The sequence below is a fragment of the Nothobranchius furzeri genome, chromosome 1 (genome assembly GCF_043380555.1).
Source record: "Nothobranchius furzeri strain GRZ-AD chromosome 1, NfurGRZ-RIMD1, whole genome shotgun sequence".
Taxonomy (NCBI): Eukaryota; Metazoa; Chordata; class Actinopteri; order Cyprinodontiformes; family Nothobranchiidae; genus Nothobranchius; species Nothobranchius furzeri.
The window spans coordinates 29,370,848-29,380,148 of record NC_091741.1 but is presented as its reverse complement, the minus strand read 5'-3'; the positions used below and the strand labels follow the sequence as shown (position 1 = coordinate 29,380,148).

The window sequence follows — 9,301 nt, the reverse complement described above, 5'->3', positions numbered from 1 at the left end:
ACACTGAATTGCCTCTGTGTATGAAATGTGCTGCACAAATAAAGCTGTCTTGCCTCGTTTTAGAGTATATTTGAATGTTTTAAATGTAAAAATGCCAAATTTTATATTTATATAAATGTTAATAATTTATTATATCAACAAATGTTAATTCAAATAAATGAATTATATTAATAGATATTTATAGTTTTTACAAAAAGTAAACATAAATTAATAAGTAGACTCATGTTTCTTCAGGTCTTTTTGAGTTTCCATCACTAGAAAATTATGTTTACATGGACTGCCATTTGCTAAACCCTGTTTCTCTAAACTGGGGTTGTGTTTGTTCCATTTTCATATAAACCCACATCAAAGACCTGGAGTATTCCCCTTTTTGCTGACTGGACCAGTTTGACTAGTGAAGAAATCGAGAAGTGACAAACCACAATTTGGTTTGGTCAAACAGAAACTGGTCATTCAGTTTTGGTTTTACCAACCTTTTTCTGTCATCCCAGACCACCAGTCTCACAACTCATATTTGTTTCACGCACAGAAAGTTAGTAGTGAAGCAATAAAAAAATTATTAGAAACATCAAAATCAGAGACGAGAACCAAATAATCTCATTAATCTAGAGATCGTTGTCCTAAAACGGAACTAAGTTTGTTCATTTATTTTAAGGAAGTCATGGCAGGAAGGAACTTCTGTGGAAAAACGCTGAGGCAAAGTGGAAGTGAAAGGGTCAACAAGCGGGTCAGATGGATGTTTAATTTAACCCTTAATTTTCATGATTTTGTAACGAGTTTTGATACTGCACACACACACACACACACACACACCTGAAGATCAGGTGTGTGTGTGTGTGTGATGATCATGGGGAGGGGAGCTCTAGTAGGAAATGTGTAACATAGGGTGGTATGGACCATGCCTTGCTTTGACTCGTGACATCTGGGTGTGGTCAGAGTTGCCATGGTTACACAGAGTTCATACATAGATGGAAATAGAAAGGGTTGTGCTGAGAGGGATGGAGGCAGAGTGAGCTCAGAACATCTCAGATCAGAGACGACACACCGAGGTGAGTCACGGTTTATTCGTCTATCAGTGATGAGGACTCACGGCACCAGGGTTACTCACAAAGGGCTCAGACAGACAGGTCAGACCCGGGGAACCACATGTCTGTTTTGTATTTGGAAGTTATTTTAAAAGTGGTCCGAATTTTAATATTTTGACCAAAAACACCCAAAGGGGTAGGGTTAGGTTTAGGGTCCAAAGAGAGGCCTGCAGGCCATCTGAGGTCCTCAGAGAGATCTGGGTTGAATCTGATCCATCAGCAGATTTTATTTCTGGCTTTGACTTCTACTAACAGGAGGCTTGACAAAAACCTAAATGTACGAAGCTGATACAGTCAGCCCGTTCCTCTCCCCAGGGCAATCAGACAAGATGCAAACGCTCCGAGATCAGGACGCGCTCATCCCTCGGCCTCGGGGGGAATTGCCTAAACTCTGTGCTGCAGGGCTGGTTGCCTTAGCAACCATGGGGGTTGTGGTTTTGTCTCCGGACAGCTTTCTGGGCATGGTGGCCTTAGCAGCTCTCATGGTGACACTAGGGCCTCTGCTGCACGGACTCTGTCTGCTGGCTGAGGAGCTGCGGCACCACTCGAACACAAGGTGAGGCTCTGTGATGGTGTTCTGCATAAACCCTGCAGGAAAGCATTTGGTAGACTCTCATGGTGGTTTCTGGAGTTCCCCTCACAGGGAGGAGCCACGTGGAACAAGCTAATTCAGTTCAATTCAAGTTTATCTATATAGCGCCAAATCACGACAAGAGTCGTCTCAAGGCACTTCACATAATAAACATTCCATTACAGGTCAGTTCATTAAGCCAGTCAGAAATAATGTTTCCTATATAAGAAACCCAGCAAATTGTATTGAGTCACTGACTAGTGAGAGTGACTATAAAGCAATCCTCATACTAAGCAAGCATAAAGTGACAGTGGAGAGGAAAACTCCCTTTTAACAGGAAGAAACCTCCAGAGAATCCTGGCTCAGTATAAGCAGCCATCCTCCACGACTCACTGGGGATGGAGAAGACAGAGCAGACACACACACACACACACACACACACACACACACACACACACACACACACACACACACACACACACACACACACACACACACACACACACACACACACACACACACACACACACACACACACACACACACACACCATATATACCAAGTGGTGTTTCTATGGCCACATTGTGATTTCTCGGTCAGTATTGTATTCAGTAAGAGATCAACTTTATTGTCTTTATCTTGGTAAACCTATAATTAATTCAGCAGGTAAACTAGTAGTTGCACTTCAATGTCAAAGAGAGTAAAATGTTATAGATATGGACTTGGACTTGGACTTGGACACAGACATGGATGGGGAATTAGACCTGGACTTGGACATGGTCATATGGACATGGATGAGGGAATGGTTATAGATATGGACTTGGACTATGAACTTTTTTTGTTGTTTTAGAAATAAAATACATGCGTCCCTCAGCAGATGTCTTAGATTTGCCTCTTAGTGGGTCATCTTTGGTCTCTTACTGCTAATCCAGATCTGACCCCCTGTTTTTGGCAGGTACCGGGCATGTCGTCACATGCTGCCAGCCTGCGGTCTGTGGGGTAAAACCCTGCTGGCTGCAGGGCTGGCAGGTCTCTTCCTGTACCTGACCAAACAGCTTCTACCGCCCAGAGACCAGTGCTGGGAGCTCCTTGTTCTGGTTCCTGCCGTCTACGCCCTCCTCAAAAGCCTGGGAGTCATGGTGAGCTTCACACTTGGTGTTGGAGGCTGCTGGTTTTGAAGGTTGTGTAGTTTCTAAATCTGTTGAAGGAATCCTGAAGATCCATCGCCATAAGTGACTAATCATGTCCGACATGCGGCTTAACTTGTCAGCAAACTCAGCAAACAGCAGTCCTTTTACAGGGATACTTTACAACTTTTAAAAAATAATTTCCTTGAGCCAATGTGTGCTAAAATGACCCTTTACATGGTTAATGAAATGTCCCTCAGACCCCCACCGCCATCTGTGGCAAGCATACCGCTTCTGCAACTTCACAGTGCCGGTCCGACCTGCTTCCAGCACGTCTCCTGCATTTGTGACATCATGAACACAGCTGATTTGTTTGATTTAGTTATGAACCACCTCTGCAGAAACTAATGAAGGCTGGGAAGACATTTCAGCTTTGTTAAAAAGACGAACAGACAGCGAGGAGATACGTTGTACTTTTGTTTCTACCAAACAGACACCAGGTGGTGCTAAAAGCAAGGACAAACTGCCTCGTCTGGCTTTAGCCACCCGTCAGTGTCCGTTATAATTCACATAACCCCATATTAAAAAGTACCAATGACTGATTTAGCTCTGGACATTTGTGATTTCTTTATTTTGTTTTTAGAAACATTTTCTTAAAAGTATTTATATATAATTTTAACAATCTCATGTCTGCAGCTTGGTTAAAGTGATCAGAGTGTTTAGAGAGAAAAGTCCCGACGAGAGACATCCTGATGCGTTTGTACAGTAAAAACCACCTCAAACCGGTCTTTAGCAGCAGAAATGTGCTCACACCGTCACTCAGCCACACGATACTGAACATGGTCAGATCTCACAGTCGGGTCTACTTCCGTCAGTGTTCTTGACTTAAATCTAAAAATACACCCATGCTACGAAGGAAAGGGCAGCAGAGACATGGGGATGCCCTTTTCTTCTGACCAGCGCTCTTTTAAAGGTGTCTGGATTCTCCTGAGCAGAGGTGAGCTTCAGTGACGTGTTTCTGGCTGTTGGGTGTGCAGGGTCCGTCGGAGGTGGAGGTGTCAGGCATCTGCGAGGGGAGGAAGATGAATGTGGCTCACGGCTTGGCCTGGTCCTTCTACCTGGGCTACCTGCAGCTGGTTCTGCCACGTTAGTAACAACAAAATGTCACAAAACACACACATCCTGTTTTCTTTACCTTCTATTTTTATGTCAAAGTGAGATCGTTTGGACATAATGAGGAGGTTCTGCTTTAGGTCTGAGTTTACACGTGTCTGTTCAGGCCTGGAGAACTCCATCGCTGCGTTTTGTGCTGCACATCACCGCAGCACCCCCCTCTGGAGCCGTGGCTCCAGGAAGCTCCTCATCCTCGTCCCTCTGAGCGCCAACATCTCACACAAGCTGGAAGACGAAGATGACAACATCAGTTTTTTGGAAAACCTCCCAAACAACGAGATAGACCGGGCCGGAGTCCGGGGCCGGGTCTATAAACACAGCGTCTACAGAGTGAAGGACGGGCAGGGGGCGGTAGGTCAGGTGGATTATGGCGATGTAGCTCCAGTCTGACAAAAACATTTTTTAACTTCCACTCAAACATTTAAGACAAATTAAACAAGCCGACACAACTAAATCTACTCTGATTACTTTTTTTTTTTTACATAAAACTTAAATTAGATGTAATCTTACATCATCATCATCTTTTCCTTATAGAGAGCTCTAAAACAACCAAGAGTCAACCAACAGAAGAGCTAGGTCAAAGCCACCATCACAGTAAAAATGTTCTTAGAGCAGGTTCACAGAGAAAACATTTTTAATTATTAATTTAGAAAAATGAAAATAATCTTCTACACCTATCTCCTGCGTTAGCTTCCTGAACAGACGGTGAAACTCTGGGATTTTAACATCCTGACAGCTCTACGTCACTCTGTCACTAACATTCATGAACTCACCCATCGTGACTCGCGACGGGGAAGGCTGTTGTTGGTTTAGCGTCCAGGGAAACAGCACAGAGCATTTTGGCTAGCAGAAGCTAACAGTTAGCATTAGCAACTGCACCGCATGGCAGAACTCCTCCAGGCTTGTGTTATTTATGGAGATAAAACATCAAAATTGCAGAGCAAACCAAGTCAGTGGTAGAGTTGTGCTGCTGTTAACCAATCAGAGGAGAGATGTCCAAACGTCAGTAAATAAAACCCTTCTTATGAGACACATCGTGCCGGCAAATCAGTGTAACATCAGTGTGTCTTATAAATGCGCCATGCTGGCATGGTGATGCATGAATCTTGCGGCATTCATTCTGCCTTGCTTGGTAGTGATATTGCGGTAATTGTCTGTCTTATAAATGGCTTTTGCCCCTTGGTGCTACAGAGGGTGGTGTCATGATGACGTGGGGAGCCACTGCCGAGCTCCGGCTGGCAACTATATTGTAAATGAAAGTCAACACGTGCCGCGAGTTTTTCTTTTTGAACTAGATCAGCTGATCTAGCAAACTGTATATAACACAAGCGTAGAGGGGTTCTGCTGTGTGGTGGAGTTGATAATGCTAACACTTAGCTTCTACTATCTGAGACGTGATATCCTCTCTCCTGGACGCTAAACCAACAACAGCCGTCGTCGGCGTGAGTCAAGATGGGTGAGTCCATGAATGTCATGTGACCGTGTGACGTAGATCTGTCAGACTTTTCTAATCCTAGGGTTTCACCGTCTGTTTTCTATTAGAAGCTAATGCAGGAGATAGGTGTAGGAGACTATCTTCATGTTCAGCCTGCATGTTAAACTCAGTGACCGATCATTATTTCAAAATAACAAGTAAAAACGGTTTCTCAGTTAACCTAATGAACACAAACTGTAAAGATGACCTAATCATGCATCACTTTAGGGAAAATATCAAAACCTTTAAAGCATTTTTATTTAATATTCTGCTTAGTGAGTCCTGTCTACATGTTTTTGTTCAGTTTTTCTATTGAAACAGCGAAAAAAAAACGATTTCCTGTTGTCAGGTGGAAAAATACATCACGGGTGGTTTCTCCTCCACAGCATTAGCGCCACCTTTTGGTTAAACCTGAGGTGTCACGCGTCTTATTTCACTGCAACAGCGCCATCTATCTGTGAAACAAAACACCTTACTTTGGAATAAACGGATAATTACTACGATAACCTCCTGGTGTTCTTGTGCACGTTGATGTGTACAGGTGATGATGTGGCTTCCCTCTGAGGACTAAAGGTTTATTCCCATTTTTATCAGTTGTTCACGTTTCAGGAGCGACCCTGAGTGTGACGTGTCCTGTGTGTGTGTGTGTGTGTGTGTGTGTGTGTGTGTGTGTGTGTGTGTGTGTGTGTGTGTGTGTGTGTGTGTGTGTAGGCCCATGACTGTGCAGTGGAGTATGCCACCCCCCTGTTGACTCTTTACCGGATGTCCCAGGAGAGGAGCGCCGGCTTTGGGGAGCCGGAGCGCAGACAGCAGGTTCTGCTCTTCTACAGAACCCTGCAGGACGTTCTGGAGCAGTCGCTGGAGTGTCGCAACCGCTACAAACTCATTCTGCTCAGCGGTACCAAAGCCAGAGCTGACTGTAGCACACACACCACAGGATGTCGCATGCTTTCAGCAGATTCAAGCTTTATTCACTTCCCTTTCAGAGGGCTGCCATGCTGTTGCTTTTGCACTTCATGAGTAAACGTTATTTTTAACAGTGTTATGAAAAGCTGGAGAAAAGAAAAAAGTTTAGATGATCAATTAGAGAACATTTCTGTTATGAAACACATCTAACCCTAAAACGTCTCTAACGCTTTTAAAGGTGTGGAACACATTCTGAGTTTTTCATGCAGGCGGAACATGACAATAGTCTCCTACACCCATCTGCTGCATTAGTTTCTGATAGAAAATAGACGATGAAACTCTAGGATTAGAAAATCCTGACAGATCTACGTCACGTTGTCTCTTAACATTCATGGACTCACCCATCTTGACTCGTGACCGAGAAGGCTGTTGTTGGTTTAGCACCCAGGAGAGGGCAAAGAACGTCTCGGCTAGTTTAAGATAACCGTTAGCATTAGCAACTCCACCACACAGCAGAACTTCCCCAGGCTTGTGTTATTTGTGGATAGAAAACATCAGTGTTGCAAAGCAAACCGAGTCCGTGGTAGAGTTGCAGTGCTGTTGGCCAATCAGAGACGAGATGTCCAAATATCAGTAAATAAGACTCCATAACCTGCCGTGTTCTGCCACGTTCTCCTCCAGCGGACTTCTCTGTGCTGACACAGGCGCTTCTGGGCTTTTTCCTCCCTGACTACGACTTAAGCCGGGTGTACACTGAACTGCTTTCTCTCTTTTTTGAGTCAATTTTCCACTTGTTCGAGAGGGTTACGAGAGGCAATTAACACCACGTGACCAGCTACCGAGCTCGCACGGATTTCTGGCATGTTTGATATTTTGCCCGTTCCTCGTGAGGGTATCGTACTGTTGAAATGGTGCTGCGACCCAAAAAGTACCAGCACTCACAGCTCATGCACAAACATGCATCAACACGGCTCGGCAGCTATTTCCCTATTAACACACGTCATTTGTTTTTATTTATACACTTTTTTACGCACACATTGACAAGGACTGTCAGGAAAGCGTGTTTATGTCAAATTAAACTGATCACAAAACACTGATTTACTTTTTTCTTTTGTTTTCCTCATCGAACCCCCATAAATCCCTGTGTCATCCTACAGCTCTCCCGAAGGACAACAAACATCAATATCAACACAATAAAAAGTCCGGCGTGTTGTGTAAAATCTGCTATTTTCAGCATATTTGCAGGTCTGGTGTGTTGCTACCACGCAGTTAGGTCGCATCCGAGAACTGGGTCATACAGTGTGAGCACAAGACTCGTGAGATTTGCTCTGCAAGGAAGTCGCACAATTTGAGCTGAGGAAGCTGAACGCTACGAGTTAAAAAGTCACACAGTGTCCGCCTGGCTTTACAAGGCAATCATTCCCACCAGAGACCACTGCAAATGTGTTGAATAAATGTGTTCCACACATTTAATTAGAGCAAATCAATTTTGGTTGAACCAAACCTATAAATAAATCTAACGAGTAACCAAATAAATAAAAGTCACATATGAACAAATTTTAATAAAAAATAATTGATAGAATTTAGAAAAAATAAGATAACACAAGTTTGTCTTTTCTTCCATCTTCCAGATGAGCATGAAGATGATCCTCATTTCCTGTCCAAGGCCATCCTGAGACACCTGGATCGAGATATCTCAGGATGGCCTTGCTGCAAACATCTGCAGCGTCTGCAGCTAAGGTCTAGCAGCAGACGCAGCCCCAACAAACCACGCCCCCGAAAAACCACGGCCCCGACAAAACACGCCCCCGACCAAACACGCCCCCATGTGCCTGTTGAGCTCCCCGGAGCTCCCCTGGTGGTCAGAATTATCAGACACAAGGTCAAAAGGTATTATTGGGATCAGCAGGAGAGAGAGGAGTTCTGTCTCCATCCAGTTCCTGAACAGGAAACCAAAGAAACATTTGTGGGGCTAGGGTTAGCGCCATCTGCTGGTGGGAACCAACCTCAACCTGAACCGATGAGCAGAGAGCCCACGCTGATGATCAGCCTGGAGAAACCTCAGTCTCTGCAGGTGCCTGTGGAGAACACAGACATCCACCACAGAGGAACATAAACGGGACCTGAGAGGAACCCGAACCCTAACCACCACTTTCAGTGAGGAGCCAGCAGGGGGCGCTGACGTGTTCCAAAGATAACATTTGTGTGTGTACTAGTTTAACTATCCTTCTTAGGACCAATGAGTCTGTTCTTTAATCACTGAGTCACATTTAGGGAGGAGCAAACTTATTTTACCTACAAGTGACTCAAAACTGCTCTTTTTGTTGTTCTTTAGTAAAAATGTGTCCATGTTGTGTCTAAATGACAAAAAACCGTAAAGAGTTTCTGCATAAGAATCACCAGAAAAGAGGAAAAGTTCAAACATGAGGAAGAGAGAGGTGTGTTTCTAGCTGGATCAGTCATAAGACGTCTGGCACTGAGCCAGTTAGTCTGTACGCACACGCACGCACGCACACACACACACACACACACACCTACCTCATGACTTATTGTGCAGCTGAAGTGGTTCTGATGTGTTAACTGTTCCACACTCAGGGGAGCAGGACGACAGAACGATTTGTCCCCATGTTTTTACACAAAGTGTTCAGATTGTCCCTTGGACAAATTTGTCTCATCCGGCTCTAAAGCGCGTGTCCAGAGACTCACTAAGGTGGAGCTTTAGGAGTTCAGCGTTTCTATGTCGTGCTCCAGGTATAGGACGCAACAAAAGTCCACACTGAAGTGATTCAGGGCAACTTTTGATATCTCACATGAAAATACAAAAACATCCCGGAGCTCTTTCTCAGAAAGCACAAAATCCTCTTGGTCCTGGCTAAAAGTTTAGAAATCCAAAGACGTCTGTGTCTTTTTGTTTAAAATAAATCATTTCAAACATGATTTTGGTGCTTTACAAACTAAATACAAC

General features: G+C 44.2%; 1 protein-coding gene across 2 annotated transcripts; it reads left to right on the top strand.

Annotated features, from left to right (window-relative positions):
• The first annotated feature begins 928 nt into the window (after positions 1-928).
• LOC107380003 (stimulator of interferon genes protein) lies at positions 929-8,599 on the top strand. 2 transcript variants are annotated; one of them, XM_070550785.1, is made up of 7 exons: positions 929-1,049; positions 1,401-1,641; positions 2,612-2,795; positions 3,821-3,929; positions 4,063-4,307; positions 6,142-6,328; positions 7,968-8,599. In XM_070550785.1, exons 1-7 carry the CDS (start codon positions 944-946, stop codon positions 8,450-8,452), a joined length of 1,557 nt encoding a protein of 518 aa, XP_070406886.1. In that variant the 5' UTR covers positions 929-943; the 3' UTR covers positions 8,453-8,599. The 2 variants fall into 2 exon arrangements, with proteins under 2 accessions (XP_070406886.1, XP_070406867.1); XM_070550766.1 differs by having other exon boundaries at positions 4,063-4,316.
• The last annotated feature ends 702 nt before the right edge of the window (positions 8,600-9,301 follow it).